The sequence below is a fragment of the Polypterus senegalus genome, chromosome 14, assembly GCF_016835505.1.
Source record: "Polypterus senegalus isolate Bchr_013 chromosome 14, ASM1683550v1, whole genome shotgun sequence".
Taxonomy (NCBI): Eukaryota; Metazoa; Chordata; class Cladistia; order Polypteriformes; family Polypteridae; genus Polypterus; species Polypterus senegalus.
The window spans coordinates 104,545,053-104,564,127 of NC_053167.1; the positions used below are offsets into that span (position 1 = coordinate 104,545,053).

The 19,075-nt window shown below is 38.6% G+C and overlaps 1 protein-coding gene across 3 annotated transcripts in view; it reads left to right on the forward strand.

Moving 5' to 3' along the window:
• Window positions 1–8,623, forward strand: part of LOC120514219 (rho GTPase-activating protein 29-like) — a 175,112-nt gene extending 166,489 nt beyond the window's left edge. For all 3 annotated transcript variants that reach the window (XM_039734467.1, XM_039734468.1, XM_039734469.1), the window contains 4 exons: window positions 1,091–1,317; window positions 2,003–2,324; window positions 2,441–2,549; window positions 7,108–8,623. In XM_039734467.1, coding sequence (XP_039590401.1) covers window positions 1,091–1,317; window positions 2,003–2,324; window positions 2,441–2,549; window positions 7,108–7,979 — 1,530 coding nt within the window. In that variant the 3' untranslated portion in view covers window positions 7,980–8,623. The remainder of the gene's footprint in view (window positions 1–1,090; window positions 1,318–2,002; window positions 2,325–2,440; window positions 2,550–7,107) is intronic.
• The last annotated feature ends 10,452 nt before the right edge of the window (window positions 8,624–19,075 follow it).

Below are 19,075 nucleotides of genomic sequence, written 5' to 3' on the forward strand. Positions count from 1 at the left end.
TTACACCCGTATTCCAGACTGTACTTAGGACAGTGGGTCTTGCAATGGTCTGGCACCACTTCAAGGCCTGTTTCCTAACATTTGCCCATTACTTCTGGGATTGGCTCCAGTTCCCCTGACCTTTAACTGGATTGAGTTTGAGAATGTCATGGTATGTTACAAAAAATTATAAAAAGATAGAACATGCTGTATAACAATGCACATATTGAATGAATAATTTTGGCTTATTGCATATTATTTTTTTATTTTATATTTAACATACTGCGGTGGGTTGGCACCCTGCCCAGGATTGGTTCCTGCCTTGTGCCCTGTGTTGGCTGGGATTGGCTCCAGCAGACCCCCGTGACCCTGTATTCGGATTCAGCGGGTTAGAAAAATGGATGGATGGATATTTAACATTATTTTTAAATGTATAATCTTAAGAGGTTATTATTGAGAATAAAAATGCTTTAAGTTGAATTTTTGTACTTACAGAAAAGAAATAACTATGTCACTTTCCTAAAACTGACTTTTACATAGGACAGAATTCACACATTAATAATTCCTTTAAACCATGCATTTTAAAATTTAACAAACAGAAAATTTGAACAAAATTTGTAAAACTTAATTTTGTTGGGGTTGACAAAACCAAAAATGAGTGTGGGCATTTGCGTAAATGGGCCCTGTAATGGAATGATCTCCTGTGTAGTGTTGTTTCCTGGATATCACCTAATGCTGTCAAGGTAGATTTTGGCCTCTTGAGGCCCTGAACAAGATTAAACAGGTTAGATAATGTTGTATTACTATTAATTTATTTATTAATTAATTACCATTTTGAGAAGTCATGAGTATGCTTTAAGCTTGAAGTTTGTGAAGTGGGTTATAATGTTGAACAAGCTACAAAAAACCAATAGAAAAATCTTTTGATATATTAACACTGATTACTGAATGTGATATACTAACAGTGTGCTTGCCAAAAAGAGATTAAGCTTCAATTTAAACACAGCAACTGATACATGTAGTCTATGGTACAATTTTGTTACAGTAAGTTTTTGTATTTTTATTTATTTTTTATTTATTTATTCATTTGTTTATTTTGAACTCCTTATAGCTTCCGGAGCCACTAATTTTGTTTCGTCTTTACAATGAACTGATTGGTCTGGCCAAGGAAAGTCAGCAGGTTATGATAGATGACGTGGATGGTCAAAACCCTGGATCAGAGAAACCAACTGTGAGCATCCAGTTAAACAGAATAATTTTTAAGATTAGAGATCTGCTCAAACAACTTCCTCCTGCTCACTACAACACCCTGTGTTATCTTATAAGTCATTTGCACCGGTAAGTTGTTTTTAAATGAGGTAGTGTTTTACATTGTATACTTTACTAGAAGAACAATTTAAACATGATATGAATGCTGCAGAAACGTTGCATATTTGTATAACTTTTATTGTGCATTATATCACAAATCAGAAATACAAAAGGGTGTTGTAATGAAACCACAAAAAAATGCCTTCATAGTGTTAAGACCCCAATCAATTTAATGCGTACAATTCTTGAGACACGTGTTCAGGGTTTCTTAGAAACAGCAGCACATCAGCCATTTGAACTAAAGGAGAATTCACATAGCTTAAGAGCCAATGTGGTGCAGCTCTCCAAGTCACACATTTCTCTGCTACAGCCATTTGTTCCAATGCTATAAAGTATTATTATGCAAGTACTCATCTTTAGAGCACATACATGTCTTTCAGTTATTAGTGAACTCCAGGTCAACACATGAAACAACAATGGGGTAGAGCTTATTAGAGTCATCTTAGTTTGAGGTGCTACGATTTAATGTCACACCTAATCCTTATTCATTTGACATGTGCATACTTGAGTGGAAAAAAAAAAACAGTTTATGAGGAAAAACAGTAAGGATATTCAAGATGAAATGTTTATGTTGTAAATTGTCAAACTAGACTGTCTATCTCTTTTGATACAGTACTTTCAAACTTCTGATTAATCTATTGTTTAATTTTGATAGAGTTGCAGACAAAGAAGAGGAAAACAAAATGAGTGCCAGCAATCTGGGAATCATTTTTGGCCCAACATTAATTAAGCCCAGACAAACTGATGCGGATGTTTCCCTGTCTTCCTTGGTGGACTACCCCTATCAGGCCCGAATTGTTGAGCTTCTCATCACACACTTTGATAAAATGTTTGATGTCTCCTTAAACCCCCTCCCTTCGTCACCTCCCGCCGAGAGTTCACCATTACAACTGAAAAACCCAATAATGAGATTATCAGCACAAGACAAAGAACAGCATCTGAAGAGACACTCAAAATCGTTAGTGGACATCAAAGAAGTAAGGGGTTTTGCAGTTTCATGATGTTTGCATTTTCACTATATTTTCAGACTGGCTTGGTTTTTTTTAGGTTTTATTTGAAAGTTAAATATCCTTTGTCTATATTGTTTTTGTAGCAAACTTCCAAAGTATATAAAAGGCATTCTTCCATAATCCCATCCAGTCATCTGATAGATGAAATGAAAGATGTCAGGCAGACAGTTGATAGAAGTGACTCTTCAAATGGTTAGTATTGTTTTACTTTTTCAAATAAGTTAACAAAACCCAGCTATTATTACTGTGATAACACAATGTATGTTAAAATGAGAACTATAACAATATTAGAGGACAGCTTAGGAAACAAAAAAAGAAAGTGTGACTTTTTTGGATATCGCTTATTTTCATATTTTTAATATCTCACAGAAGCATGGTTGTGCATGTCCAGTTTTGACTTATTTTAGTACAGGATTATGGGGTGGAAACATACAGCATTTATACATGGGTGTATGCATTTAAGCCTGAATGTGAAAAGCGTCTCCAGCTCTGATTTGCTAAGTGCAAAAGGTTAGTTTTGTGTACAGAATTATGTGAGTTACACATCTTTAGTATTTGTTATTTGTAGTTTGCATTTCTTGTTTCTGGAATAACTCAACATGAATGCCAAAAACACACAGATTTGAGTGTTATTAACTGTGGCATTTGAAAAGTACTGCTACTATACACATTAACTAGGCTACATTAGGGTTGTGTGTGTGTGTGTGTGTATAATATATATATACAGTACAGGTAGTCCCCAGGTTACGGACATCTGACCTATGAACAGAGGGCTGCAGCTGCGACGAATGCGCCTCAGTAACTGCCACTCCATCATCTACAGCCTGGAGACGCTGCAAGCGGTGGCTGGTCGGAGGCTAAAGGGGGACGATTTCACTGCCCATGCAGTGTAGTGTCCCTCGGGCAGTTTCACTGCCCGCACACCACACACGGCTGCCCCATTCATTCTCGGTGGGCGGCTGGTAATGCTGCAAGTGGTGACTAGACGGAGGCTGGAGGGGGAGAGATTTTGCTGCTCACGCAGTGTAGTGTCCCTCAGGCGGTTCCCAGCGGCAAGCGGTTTCACTTCCCACCACACACGGCAGTCCCGTTCATTCTCGATGGGTGGCTGGTAATGCTGCAAGCGGTGACCCTGGTGTGGCTAAATGGAGGCCATTGAGGGTGAACAGGGTAGCGGGTGGTAGCATTATAGTATGCATCGGATGGCTGCCTATTGAATGGGGGCGATTCACTACCCGTCTTTGGCCGCACCATGATCGTTCTCGGTGCGCGGACGCTGCAGGCAGCATACCGTAGTGGAGATGACTGTGAGGTGGGCTGGTGATGAACCGCCCGTCGATGCCCCCATTCATTCTTAATAGCAAGCCTGCTTGTACTGTTACGTAATCTTTTGTGTTCACCCTTCAACAGTGTCTCTGAAACACAAATCTGATGCAAGTGCTGGTGATACAGTAAAGAAGCGAAAAACCACCATTGAAAATAAAGTTGGAATAATAAAAAGGTCGGAGAGAGGTGAAACTCTATCATTCATTGGCAGAGCACTTAGTTATAGTCGGTCAACAATAGCATTTATTAAAATAATGTACTTGTTCCGACATACAAATTCAACTTAAGTACAAACCTACAGCCCCTATCACATATGTAAACCAGGGACTGACTGTGTGTGTGTGTGTGTGTATATAATGTATAATGTAAATATAGTGTATATAAATGTATATATATATTAAGTTATATATACACATATATATATATATATATATATATATATTATGTTTGTTTTTTTATAAAATAATTGACATAGTGACAGTTTTTGATTTAGAAGCTTGTAAAGCATTTAACCCATGAATTGCAAGTGTTAACTGCAGATCCTTTACTTTGTATAATAAAGAGCTGCTTTAGGTAGAATGCTAAAGAGTATGCAATAAATAATATATTTATATTGTGCTTATTTATCTCAAAAGTAAATTATTTTTATATATTATTAAATCTGACCTAATATTTAATATATAGTTTTAATATTGGAATTTATGCTGTATGTATATATGTGTATGTGTGTGTGTGTGTATATAGATATACAGTAATCCCTCCTTGATCGCGGGGGTTGTGCTCCAGTATAGGTGAAAATCGCAAGTAGAGACCATATGTTTGTATGGTTATTTTTATATATTTTAAGCTCTTAGAAACTCTCCCACACTGTTTATAAATATTCTCCGCACAGTTATACAGTAAACCCTCGTTTATAGCGGTTGATCCGCTCCAGCCAGATAAATGGATTTCCAAGAAGTAGGATTCTTTATTTATAAATCTAATATATTCGCAGTTAGAGCATTGAAAACCTGTTTACAACCTTCTAAATACGTATTTTAACATTATTGGAGCCCTCTAGACATGAAGTAACACCCTTTAGTCAAAAGTTTAAACTGTGCTCCATGACAAAACAGAGATGACAGTTCTTTCTCACAATTAAAAGAATGCAAACATATCTTCCTCTTCAAGGTGCGCCGTCAGGAGCAGAGAATGTCAGAGAGAGAGTACCTGTATAGTAAACAATCAAAAATCAATAGGGCTGGTGCGCTTTTAAGTATGCAAGCACCACGATAAAGCGGCGCAATGAAGGGATCAATGTGAAGGTAGCCTTTCAGCATTTTTTTACAGTCGCGTCCGTATCTTCTAAGCAAACAGCCACTGTGCAAACAGCCCCTCTTCTCACACCCTCTCCGTCAGAAGCAGATAATGGGGCCAATCATACCTGATGGTATTGCATGATGGATAAGTATCTGCCTGTATTTCTCACAGAGAGTGAGACACAGAGAAAAGCAAACAATGAAAAATCAATACGGCCTGTTAGAGCTTTTAAGTGTAGCAGTACTGGAAGCATATCGTATATCATTGAGGAGTTTTATTTAATATGTAATACGTGCTCTGATTGGGTAGCTTCTGCGCCATCTGCCAATAGCATCCCTTGTATGAAATCAACTGGGCAAACAAACTGAGGAAGCATGTACTTTAAATTAAAAGACCCATTGTCCGCAGAAATCCGCGAACCTGTGAAAAATCCGTGATATATATTTAGATATGCTTACATTTAAAATCCACGATGGAGTGAAGCCGCGAAAGTCGAAGTGCGATATAGCGAGGGATTACTGTATATACCCAATCAGAGCACTTATTACGTAAAAAATAAAACTCCTCTATGATAAACGATGTGCTTTTCGCGCGGTGCTTGATTGTTTGCTTTTTTTTTCTCTCTTTCTCACTCTCTCTGCTTGACGGAGGGGTGTGAGCAGAGGGGCTGTTTGCACAGAGGCTGTTTGCCTAGAGGATACGGACGCTGCTGTATAAAATGCCGCTTTATCGCGGTGCTTCGCCGTACTTAAAAGCACAAAAGCACGTATTGATTTTTTGATTGTTTGCTTTACTCTCGCGCTCTCTCTGACATTCTCTGCCCCTGACGTTTACTTCCTTGAAGATGAAGATATGCATTCTTTTAATTTTGAGAAAGAAATGTCATCTCTGTCTTGTCATGGAGCACAGTTTAAACTTTTGACTAATGGGTGTTATTTCATGTCTAGGGGGCTCTAATAATATTAACAGTGTGGGAGAGTTTATAAGGGCTTAAAATATATAAAAATAACCATACAAACATATGGTTTCTACTTTGCGAATTTTCATCTATCGCGGGGGGGTTCTGGATTACTGTATATATATATATATATATATATATCTGTATTTATAATATACTGTTTCTTGTGTGTTTGGATTAAGCAAGTGAAGAAATGGATGGATGGAATTCAAAGAATAGAATTTTACATTTAAATGTATAAGAGTACACATGGATGTTAACCTGCAAAGTGCTAACTTTTGTCCATCGCTGACCCTTCTTGGTTTCCCTATCCTAGTCCTCAGTCTGTTTCTGTTTTTTGCAAAGCTGCTGTATAGTTGAAGCTGAGCAACAGTAGATAATTAGTGAATATTAGTGATGAATGTAGTGAGCATGAATGCAGTATAACTTACTATGTGATGGTGCATCAGCCACCACTGAAGTACTTTATAGGAACAGCAATGGCTATATGCCCTCCCCTCCCCCCATCCTAAGAAGTTCTCTTCCAAGTATTAGTATTAGTATTATTGCCTCAGTTTTTATGTCACCATCCCCTACAGTTACTTTTAATGAATATGACAATATTGTTAGATGACTGATGATATTGTCAATGATTTATTATGTATTCTTGTGAATGGTTTAGACACTTCAATAAAGCAATATGCGCATTTAACAATTCATTGCAATCCATGATGTTCTGTATATATAAAATGTAAACCTTTATGCATAAACTAACCTTTTCAGTGTTCATTTTCTTTTGTGAGGGATATAGTATTTCCATTGAATACTAAAAGTTATCTCAGTGAGTGATATGTTTTTAATATACTTTTTCTGGTTGTCAGAATGGGGCATAAGTGGTGTATTGATACTGTCCATCAGTAGTGATGCATACAGTACTTAAATATTTATCTTATTTAAATGTAATCAATCATTTTGGGAATGTTGAACCGTTAATGGGTATTCTCATTAATCTAAAGTGTTTCACAGAATTGCTTGCTCCTAGCATTCACTCTGTTAAGATTATAACAATTATGTGTACTTCTGTGCTGTTAGAATGGCTGTGAAATTTGTGAAAAAATGTCAAACCTTGAAATATTTTTGCTTACAATTATTTGAATTTCTCTCTTTCTCCTTTTTCTTCTGCTTTAGAAGGAACTATGGGTCAAGCAGCCGAGAAATTCAATGGTGTCTATACAGAGCCAATTTCTGAAGAAAGTCAGAAGATTAATTTTGCTCTTGGCAAGTCTGATAACTCCATAGCAAAGGTTCAGATGCGGCCTTTGAGATCTAAACTAGTTCATCGACCTATAAGCATGCCCATTGAGCGGCTATTGAACCCTTCTCAGATGAATGAGAAAAATTCAAGAAACTTGAGTCAGAGTGAAAGGAGCCCAACAATTGAGGAAAACGTGGAGACAACCAAGGTGGTGTCTGTAGCTAACATATACTGCCGAAAATCATATTATGATACACAAACATTTAAAAAGCCCAGTGTGAAACCATACCGTCATTACATAACTACTCACAGGACAGCTATGATAATGGCAAATGTTCCCCAGGACCTCCAGCCAGAAGAAGTACCTTCAACAATTGGTTCAAATTCAAGCGCTTTACAACCTAGGAAGCCTTACACCATTTCAGTTCGCCCAATAAGGACAGCCAATAGAGAGGATATGTCTTCAGAATTAAACCTTGTTTCCTCTGCTTTGAGAGCTCCACGGACCTTACAGCCACCTCCGGGAACTTTCTACAAGCCACCTACAAATAATCCTGTCAAGGAACCAGTTGAACAAGTGCCAGAAATTCCTGACGCTGCAGTAAATTGCTCAGAGGACAAGCCTATAGTTGGAGAACCTTTGCAGACGGACTGTGGCACAATGTCCGATATCTCGCCTGCCCAGCCATCTTCTCCCAACTCTAGCCCAGAGGAGTTTAGCCAAAGTGAAGTGAAGCCTGTTTATCAAAGACTGCGGTCCAAGCGTGTACAAGAATTTGAACACCGGGAAGCTCATTTTGTATAATTGCTGTTGAAGTCTTTTGTGTATTTGTGTTTCAAGAATTCATCTGTGTGTATGTGTGTCTGTATGTGTATATATGATGCACACACCCTTTGTGCCATACTGTATTTTAAATGCTTTTTATCCCAGTGACAAAGTTTTAAAAATGGAATAACTTGGCCATAGAAAGTGTTAAAAGTTCTAATATATTCTTTTATAATTTGTGAGCATTTTTATGCAACTGTGGGGATGATTAGAGCAGGAACAGCTCATACATTAAAAAAGAAAAACGCACTTAGTTTAGAATCTTATTTATTAGTTTGTTTTTTTTAAAACACTTAGCTGCTTTCTTCTAAGTTTTTCTTTTATAAGATGAACAGGAAAATTGGACTATAATACAAAGAATTATACTCCTCTGCTAAGAAAACTACCTTTTCTTTATTGACTGTGTATTGTACATTTTGAACAAACAATTCATAGGACTCAAAAATTCTGTAAAGATATATAATGTCTCTCTTGGCCTCCAATTTTTTCTTTATTTTTAAAGAAAAACTGTGCAATTTTTTATTACATTAAAAACAGTGTTCAGTAAAAGATCACGGTGTAATTGTTGTATAAAGTTTTGCTTGTGTATTTTATTGCAGTATAATTAAACTCTTAGAAGTATGTCTTGATTGTGATTTTAATATTCATCTGTCAACTGCGCCCTGTGATCTATGATCTCAAAATAAGCCTAGTTGAGCCCTCTCCCTCCCTAAGAAAGAAGACACAGGCGTCCCAGTACAATAATAAACATAATAATAATAATAATCAAACATTTTGTACTGTTTATGTGGTGAAAAAGAGACTTTCCAGTGGTATCAGGTGCCGGGACTCCAAACAATGGAACAATCCCATGCTTCTTTATATGGCCGATGTATTCCCCAAGTTTGGAACTCTGAGAGCGCAATGATATATGCTTTGTTTTTTTTTTGAGCTTAATGCTGGTTTGTGGCCTTTGTTATGGCTAGCGTTCTGTTTGCATCTTTTGTTGTTTGAGGCATGGTGGAGCAGCGGTTAGCAGTACTACCTTACAGCTCAGATCACATATTTGGCCACAATAATCAGTCGAAGATAGTTGGTTGATGCTTCTCTTAGCTCCCGGGGACAATTAAAATGCCATTGCACCACTGTAATCCCCTCAAAACTAGTTTAGTTCCTCCTTCCGCATTAACTTCTGTGCATTTTGTGGAGTTCGGCAAATTTTGCCAACTATTACATTTATGGCGAAGCAAACTCTGCTGTATATATGCACAATTATTGCTTGCGGTTTGTGGGGGTTAGGGAAGGAAGACTCCTGTGAAAATCCACAAACACATGTTGAGCCCATAACTACCTGTATGTTCCAAGTTTATTGCACTGTGTAGATGCGAAAAGGTTGCAAGAAACACGAGACAGAATGATTGTTGCACAAGCAAATTAAGTGTGTGAGGTTGGCAGCTGAGATAAAGATATGTGGCGTCCCTCAGACAAAGTGTGTAATTCAGCAGTTCTTTAACATTCTGTAACTTTTTTGCAAAGTTTAGCTTTTTAATAAGATACGAAAGAAATCCAAGAAAACACTAAGCGCAAAACGATACACGATAAACATGACACAGCTCAGTTTCACAGGTGCAGCTGATGGTGGTGTATTAAATGAAATTCCCTGTGAACAACCTCCTGAATGTTATGTTGTCCTACCGTGATGCCAATGTATGTGGCAATCTGTAGAAGTCATTAGTGATCCTCAGATGAAGACGTTTTCCGACCCAAATGAAATCCCAAAAGCAAGTGAGCACAGGAGAAGAACAGAAATCAGGAGAAATCTGTAATCTGATGGGTGTCATTGTAATCCAGTTATGCAGTAAAGTGTTAAAACAAAAAGCGCCAAATGCAATCCTGACAGCTTCTTATGGCTTACTTTTAAGTCTAGTGACCTCATCTTTCACCCAGCACCCTTTGTGGCAACTGCCTAAGCTTCCCAGTGACACAGTACTCCTGGGGTTGCTGGGATTTGAAGTCCATCTTTGTAGTGTTGCTACAGTGTCACCTGTGGTTTTTTGCAAAATAATTTCCACTTAATTATTGATGACAAACCCATTAATAGGCGACCTGTGTGTATTTGTATAGGTGTATATATACTAGCTGTCTGAGCCTGTGCTATAAAAAGCCCGGGGTCCTAGAAACTATTGAAATTGTCAGAATAAAAATTGAAATGTTGAGATGTCAGGTAATTGAAAAGAACTACTCTGGATATCTCTCTCCTAGGAAGTTTTGTTTTGCCGATGTGCTCACATCACTTGTGCATTAGTGGCTAAGTGACTTTGTCTTTCTTTGGTAGTTTAGTTTTGCTAATGTGCTCGTCTCGCTTGTGTATCCTCAGAGGTGCAGCCTTTACCCCGACTCACAGACACACACACTTCCATGTGTAGACATTTATATACAAGAGATATATACTATATATATATATATATATATATATATATATATATAATTAATTATGAATAAAAATGCATCTTTTCATACAAGTTATTAAATAAAATACAATGTCATATTATTGTGGTTCAACAATGTAGATAAATGTAGTCATTGTGGGTTTTATTTCAAAATGCCTCATTTTTTTAAATTGTACATTTCCATGTGTCTCTTTTATTGTTAATTTCCGAATGCCTCTTTTTCATGATGGTTCGGTTATTTCACAATCGAGACTAACTGGCTGATCCTATTCTTATTGGTTAATCATTTATTGCTACCTGTTTTTTGCCTGATGATAGCACGGTGGTGCAGTGGTAGCACTGCTGCGTTGTAGTTAGGAGACAATGTTTCATGTCTCGGGTCCTCCCTGCATTGAGTTTGCATGTTCTCCTCGTGTCTGTGAGGGTTCCCTCTGGTCCAGTTTGATCCCGCAGTCCAAAGGCATGCAGGTAAGGTGCACTGGTGTTGCTAAATTTGCCCCGTGTTGTGTGTGTTCAAACTGTGATGAGCCAGCTCCCTGTCTAGGGATTGTTCCTGCCTTGTGCCCTGAGCTTGCTGGGATAGGCTTCAGCCACCTGTGACCCTGCTCAGAAATAAGCAGGCTTAGAAAATGGTATGGTGTGTTATTTTTCCACCCATTTGTAAATAGCAGACCACCAAAAATCTTCTAGTGCTACTTGTCTTACATTCAAACTGTCTAAAGCACAGATGGAATATAGAGAGATATAACAATGTTACTGCTCCGAGTGATGGTTGAGTTCATTGAACAATAGTAAACTTTCCTGAAAGCTGAGAGATCTGTTAGGATCCATGAGAAACATCTTATTAAACAAGTTGCTGCTAACCTCTCCTCACGGATGTAACGCTGTGAACGTCTTCAATTGCCACTTCTCACTGTCACGCTCTTGTGCAGTAATACTGGTGCTCCAGGCCTTTATCATTTCTTTGTGTTTCTTTCTTGCACTTTGTTTTTTATACTATTTATTTCATGATTTCCAATTTATTTCATTTTAATACAAATGGTATTCCTTGAAAGTCTGAACTAATGTCCTGTTAAAAGCATTTTGTTAGGATATTTTCTTTATAAAGTTAAACATTAATTAGCTGCCTGACAGCTGCTTAAAGGAAAAAAAAAAAAAAGAGTTTTCAGCAAAAGTAAATCACAGAAAAAGGGTCCCTTGGGGGGTGGTACGACATGTTAGTGCTTTGGAATGGCTCTAGACAGGCCACATGGTAATTAGAGGGCAGGAAGATGTGGCTTGGGCAGGACCCTTTAATATTCCTCTAGACAAGCTGGCAGACAGGTAATTAAGCAGATGCAGGAATGTCAGAAGAGGGGGTCATAGAGGGCGCAAAAGGTCAGAAAACCTCTAGGACAATAGAGGGCAGCACTTGGCCTTGCATCGGTGAGAGCAGAGGCCGGTGTCCAAATGTGTCTCAGAATTATTCCTAGTAATTGCAATAAAAGTCTGACTAAGATGAGAATTACTTCTACTCCAGCGATGGACATGAGAAGTAGTAATGAAACGTCCTTCACGCACTCCCAGAGAGGAGTACGAGTTTTAACGATTGAGAATGAGTGATGTCATGATTCTGTGTTACTGTATTGCCCTCATGATGTTTTGTGGTGTTCTGATACTAACGCTAAGGTTTCACCACCATGATAATAATAATATTTAAAATAGCAGGAGAAGAAGTGGAAGGAGCACACAGTAGGATAGACCACCAAGGTGCCACTTTGCAACAACATCAAGAATAACTTCGTTTACATGCATGACCACCTGTTTATTGATGCTGTGATAACAACATTTATTTATATAGCATGTTTTCATACAAAAAGTAGCTCAAAGTGCTTTACATAATGAAGAATAAAAAAATAAAAGACACAGTAAGAAAATAAAATAAGTCAACATTAATTAACATAGAATAAGAGTAAGGTCCAATGGCCAGTGTGGATAGAAAAAACAAAAAAAAAAACTCCAGACGGCTGGAGAAAAAAATAAAATCTGTAGGGATTCCAGACCATGAGACCACCCAGTCCCCTCTGGACATTCTACCTAACATAAATGAAACAGTCCTCTCTGGATTTAGGGTTCTCACGGAAGGACTTGATGATGATGGTCACGTAGACTTCTGGCTTTTAATCCATCCATCACTGTTGAAGCATCATGAAGCTTTGAGTAGGTGGAGGTGGCACAGGCCACCACCACAAAGAAACCGGAAAAAGAAACAGAAGAGAGTAGGGGTCTGTACAGATTTTAGAGCCACCATGAATAGTTATTATGATGAATTGAACATACAGAGTATCAGGATTAAGTTAAAGTGAAGTTATGAGAAGGCCATGTTAAAGTAATGTGTTTTCAGCAGTTTTTTAAAGTGCTCTACTGTATCAGCCTGGCGAATTCCTATTGGCAGGCTATTCCAGATTTTAGGTGCATAGCAGCAGAAGGCCGCCTCACCACTTCTTTTAAGTTTTGTTCTTGGAATTCTAAGGAGACACTCATTTGAGGATCTAAGGTTATTAATGTTAAGGTTGATATCGCTTGTGATTCTCATATGTGTGCTCATCCACACTTGGGACAGTGATTTTCTGTGTGTTCCCATTTACATGCATGCAGCTTGTTTCAAAATGACCTCCCATTAAGTGGTGGCCAAATGTACAATCTGAGTGTTAGCTCACAAGTTGTAAGAGCAATCAAAGTTTGGTGCACAATTTGAGAGATGATGGGCTGTGACACTCCCAAATCATCAATTTTGCAAAGTTGCATGTTCCCCATGGCCAAAAAAAGGTAATGTTACCAGACAGTGCATGGCTACTTCATATAGATGGAATGATTACATAATGTATATGATTTGTTACAAATATTTATTGTCAACTCGATATCTTTTTTATGAGGGTGTCATTGTCTGGCATTTCCAAAACATTCCACATTTATATATAGAGTAAATGTGTGATTTTTTTTTGATTTTTTTTTATTTTTTATAACTTGAACTTTAATAGTTGACTCATTCATTTACAATAATAAATCCGTTTTGGAACAACATGTGGTAATAACAGTATTTTCCTTTAAAATATTACAAAGCTTTACTTACTTGCACTTAAATACGATGAACTGTACCTGGATGTATGAAATTTCTTGATTAACCAAGCTGCTGAAAGAAGAATCGAAAATAAGATCTAACATTAAAATGTGAAATTGTAATTTCAATTTTGAATAAATTCACTTAATTACAGCGAATTAGGATTACAAATAAAGAAGTAAAGGAGCAACATTTATAATGAACTGTCTACTCGCCAAGAAGAAAAAGATGAAGTGAAAAATCCAAGTTGGACAGACATTGACCGTTTTCGTCAATATCTGCGCTGTTTACTACCAGAATGGAAGTGAAGATTCTGAGAAAAAAGTGTGCGACTGCTTCTGCAAATGCTGATTGGTGGATGGCTTTCAATTTTTACCAATGATAAGGATATGGAAATTCTGCACATTTTCAAAATTTTATAAATTCCTAAAGATAGTGGGCAGCCCTAGCCACTTCTTTCTTTCCTCACTTGTGAACAAGACCCTGATATACTTAAACTCTTTTCCTAGGGATCTGGTCATCCCATCTGGAAAAAGAACACTAGAGCCAGGCCTTGGGGCTGCTCATAGGTGAGCATGTGGTGGTCGAATCTTTATTCATGAAACCCGGCTGGGCACATCCCAATGGAACAAGGACATGCGGTCAGGAGGCAGGTGAGGCAGAGCCTCACTTGTCATCATGAAAAGTTAAAAAAAAACTAATAATGATAACATAAATTTGTCCACTGTTCTGTGCTATAAATTTGCATTCTGTACAATTCCAATAATTTTGATCATTTTTATCGTCAAAATCTCTGAATTTGCACATTTCCTGTTCAAATTCAGGGGAGAAATGCAAGATGCGGCAGCGACAAGCCTCACCTCACCTCAGACTGCGCTGTCCCTCGCACACTGGGTTGATGCAAGTAATTGGCGTGTGCCTGTTGCTGTCTTTCTGTATGTCACCAATATAATGTTTGAACACACGTTTATTATACACCCTGACTTTCCACAGTCTGGCTAATATCTTTAATGCATGTGTTTGACATATTTAGTCTTGCTGATCCGACATAAAACCACAGTGAAAAGGAACAAGGTGAGGCAGACAATACCGTGCCGTACTGAAGGGGAAAGAATGTGAGTCCAACATGTGCTTGCTGCTGCTGTTCTACTCAGAGGCACCAATAAGTCCGCGATATCAGAAAGTCAAGTGCACTGCAGTGGTCCGTTTATTTTTATTTTTTGTTCCAACTGACTGCCAAAATGAAAGATTAAGACTTTTAAAACTAAAGGAAAATAATGAGAACTTTTACAAAAAAGTGACTGAGATTTTTGTGGAGAAGGATAGGAGCATGGACTTAATGTACAAATAAATGAAAGACCATAAACAGTTTTCAATTTTATAAGAAATGGGATTGGACTAAGAAAAAAACAATCCTAATGTTTAAAAACTAAATTTTGACCTTAAAATATTATTTTGTTTTTCTTGTTATCCTTTTGTTCAACAGTCTGTATTAAAATTGATTAAAGCATCAGAATTAAAAGATTTTAAAACAACTAAATATTTCAATTGAGGTCAAAATTTAGATCCATTTTTTTGTTCACCACTCTGTACTTACATTTGTATTGAATGAGTATGAATTGTGGAATTGCAACGGAAAATTTAGAACACATGGAGGGTGAAGAGCAAATACGCTCTCTCTTGTCGCTATAAATGCAACTTTCTTTCTTAGCCAGACAGGCACCTAACCTATGTGTGTGTAAAGAATGCAGATAAGATATGAAACATAACCAGTAGTCAATGTGTATGCTGCCAATTGAATAGTGAATAAGCTATGGGTTCATAGATTTGTAAATATCACTCTGAAGGAGTCGGTGCCTCCCCAGCCATGAACCTCACTGCACGTTGCTGCACTGGAACAATGTGGGTCCACCACCTGCAGTTGTGCGTTTTGGCTTGGCGGACCAATTGGCTACTGAAACCAACTCTAGGGCCAAAAACACAACTGGTAAGAGGAAGACAGAACCCAGGGCAGAGAGAGAAAGAGCGGGTGAGTAAGGGAATACTTGGGTGTACCACGAGGATAAGAAAGGAGACAAGGCAACCCCCATGGGTAGGAAGGTGTTCAAATGTGTTAACGCAGGCCCAAAAAGACAGAGTTTTTGTTTGTCTTTTGGTGGTCTTGATATTTTTGTTGTTCCCTTCACTCACTTTTCTCTTGTTACTTTTATATACAAAGGCGTGTTCTTTATTTACCTTTGGCCCTCATCCTTCTCTCCTTTTCGGGTTTGGTGGTCAGCTTTAGCCTTAATGCTGCTGTCCATGTCTCTCTGTGTGTTGCTGTCTCTGAGGTATCTTCTTGATGCATTTCGACCATCTTTCTCTTGGTTTCCCGCTGCTCTTACCTTTGGCCTTGTTGATGCTATTCTTGGCACAGAGGGTCATCCTATCACACTATTTATGTGTATTTGTGTACACACGCTCTCTCTGCTGAGAATAATGTCTGCTGTATATATGTACACACGTACACACTCCTACGTAAAGTCTTAGGTCATCAAAGAATTTAAGTTTATTATTATTATTTGATTGCAATAATTTTATTATTATTGTTTGAAGGCAACTTGCAATTTTTGAGGTAATTGGCTGAATTTCTCCAATTAGAGCACACTAGAGACTTGCTCAATGTCACATATACTTAGCATCAGTAGTGGGATTTGAAGCCACAACCTCAGGGTTAAGCCTTGTATTAAGGATTTATTTGTTTGTGTGTAACAATGTCTTATGTTTTTAAGCATCTCAGTGTTGTAGTCTCCGTTAGATTTCTAAACAGAACTATTTCTCTTTGGTACGCTGCTGTCATGTTTTCTTTCCAATGAATCCGGTTGTATATTCTTCCAAGCTTTTTATAGAATTTGCTCTCCTTTTGACTTTGCATGCTTTTTTTTTTCTTTTCTGTCTCAAAAATGAATCACACACATGTTCACATCTTTTGGGGTGGTCATTGTCTATTTTCTCTATTATTCTCTAATATTTTCTATTTATATTTTCTATGTTACCCTCTTTAGCCATTCCCTCCAAGAGGGGCCAGATTGTGTTTGGGTTTGGGAGAAAACATTTTGTTTGCAAGTCTCTTTCTTGAGGGTCCAGCATGGCAAATCAAAGCCTGAGTATGTTTCTCAGCAGTCATCACTCCTTCAGTTTTGGTCAGCAGGGGTGTCCAGTCTCGGACCCGGAGGACCCCCCCACCCCGTCTGTCTGCAGGTTTTGATTCTGGTGAATTTTTAAATCGGTGAGTCATTTAACTTCTAATTGATCTCATTGTTTCATTTGCTGGACTTCATTCTTCTCTCATTCCGCATTTGCAAAAGAGCAGTGATGTAAGATTTATTTTCATAAAAAAATTTTGTAACACTTTAGTTTAGGTACCACAAAAATGCCCCTATTGCTCAATTACTCTTATGCAACAAGACCTTAGCAAAGGCTTCATTTGGCCTTTGTCACTCTTACAAAACATCAGTAGCTCGATTATTCATCACTATGTGCAGTGTATTGACCTCATGGTAAAATTTCTCGTTAATATGATATATTTCTCTTGAGACCTGTAAATCCGTCTCAGTTAAGCCACCCCAGACCACTCCAAAATGAAGTTTTGTTAGTGGGTCACATCACAGAGATGAGTAAACACTTTGCTGATGCTTTGTAAGTGTTATGAAGACCCAGAGAAGTGTTTGTTAAGGTCTGGGACGGTGTAGGTTAGTTGCATGCTACCTGAGTGTCTTGAACCCGTTGTCACTGATAACGTACCTGAGGGATGAGCCTAGCAGATGAGGGCACAACACACAAACATAGATGCAAAGCGCCAGTGCTTTTATTATTAAACAGTCCAAAGTGCAGTGCTGTATCTCCAATAATTAATCCATAAAAACAGTGAACATTCATGAGATTAAAATCCAGAACTTAAAACAAGAATAAAACCATCAACACAGTTTATCAGGTCAATGTTCCTATCTGTTTTAGACATCACCCTCTTCGTCACCCCAGCTCACCCATTACTCGCCCATTACTCGCTCAGCTGGCTGAGACACTAGCAGCTGCTGTCCTCACTAACCTGACCCTCATCTTGGCTGCCACAGCCACTCAGGGTCGGTTGTCCTCTGGTCTTCCTTCTCGCTCAGGTCCTTAGAGAGGACGCACCCACTCCACAACAAATATTCAGTGGGGACGATCCTCCCTTAGAGTGCGGATCCTTTGCTCCGTCGCGGGGCCTACAACTGCGCTGCCTTTCACACACACACCAGCTGGCTCATTGTACCTCTCCTGCTATTCTCATGACTCTTGTCTTTCTTCCATTTCTCCCTTTCTGTCCCATGCAGGCTCCTTTATCCTCTGCTTCCTAATTGGGTATTTGTCCAAAGAGCCATTCCCTCCGTGGCATCATTTAAGTGCCTGAGTGATCCGCCCACCTCCGCACGTGTATGTGGCGCAGTCATCCACTTCCCCAATTAAACGCAGAGTGACACGCACTCTCGTACACCCACACCTGCGCATTCAGGGCACGAAGATTTATTTAAAAATTGGCCACCTTTTTCTGAACCGCAGACCACAAGGTCTTGTTACACGAGGGGGAGGCAAGCTAAAGTTAGAAAACGGGATAATCAGAAAATAGAACAAACTGATACTGTCATTTCTCAATGTAGTCTCCACCCTTCTCAATGCACTTGTGCCACCTGCCTGGCAGTGCCTGGATTCCAGCAGAATAAAAGGTTTTGTCTGGTCCTCGCAACCACTCGCCCACCGCTTCATTCACGTCGTCATCTATCTTGAATCGATGACCACCCAGATGATTGTTTAGTGGTCCAAAAAGGTAGAAATCACACAGTGCCAAATGTGGTGAATAAGAAGGATGTGACAATACCACAAACTTCAGTTTCTCCAGACAAGCCTTGGTGTTCTTAGCAGTGTGTGTGTAGGCGGGTGGGCGGCCATTGTCTTGCAGCAAATGGACTCCCTGAGACAGCAGACCCTGCCATGTGGATCGAATAGCAGGCTTCACATTGGTCTCCAACAAGACACAGTAACTTGCACTAGTGACTGTAGTACCCCTCGACATGTAGTGTTTGACAATAACTCGGGTAAAACGAGAGGACAAGACAAACCCTTTTATTCTGCTGGAATCGAGGCAGGTGGTGCAGGTGCATTGAGAAGAGTGGAGACTACATTGAGAAATGGCATGATCAGTTTTGTTAAAGTTTGTTCCATTTCCTAACTTTAGCTTGGCTCCCCCTCATATAATAGTAAATCAATAATAGACGCATTTTTGAAGTACTTACACTAAAGTGTTACCAGATTTAGAAATACTGATATCTGTGCCATAGTTTTAAGTTCTTAACTTTTTTCTCATTTTCCTATTAATTCGTCCTCTCCTGTGGAGATTGCTTGACAGCAGAAATTTCAAAAGTGGGTTTGTTAAATTCTACTGGCATGTAGCAAACATTTACACGTGTTCTGTGGAGATAATTTAGCGCATCTTATCTCGGTTTTTAGTTCTCGTTATTTAAGCTGTTATT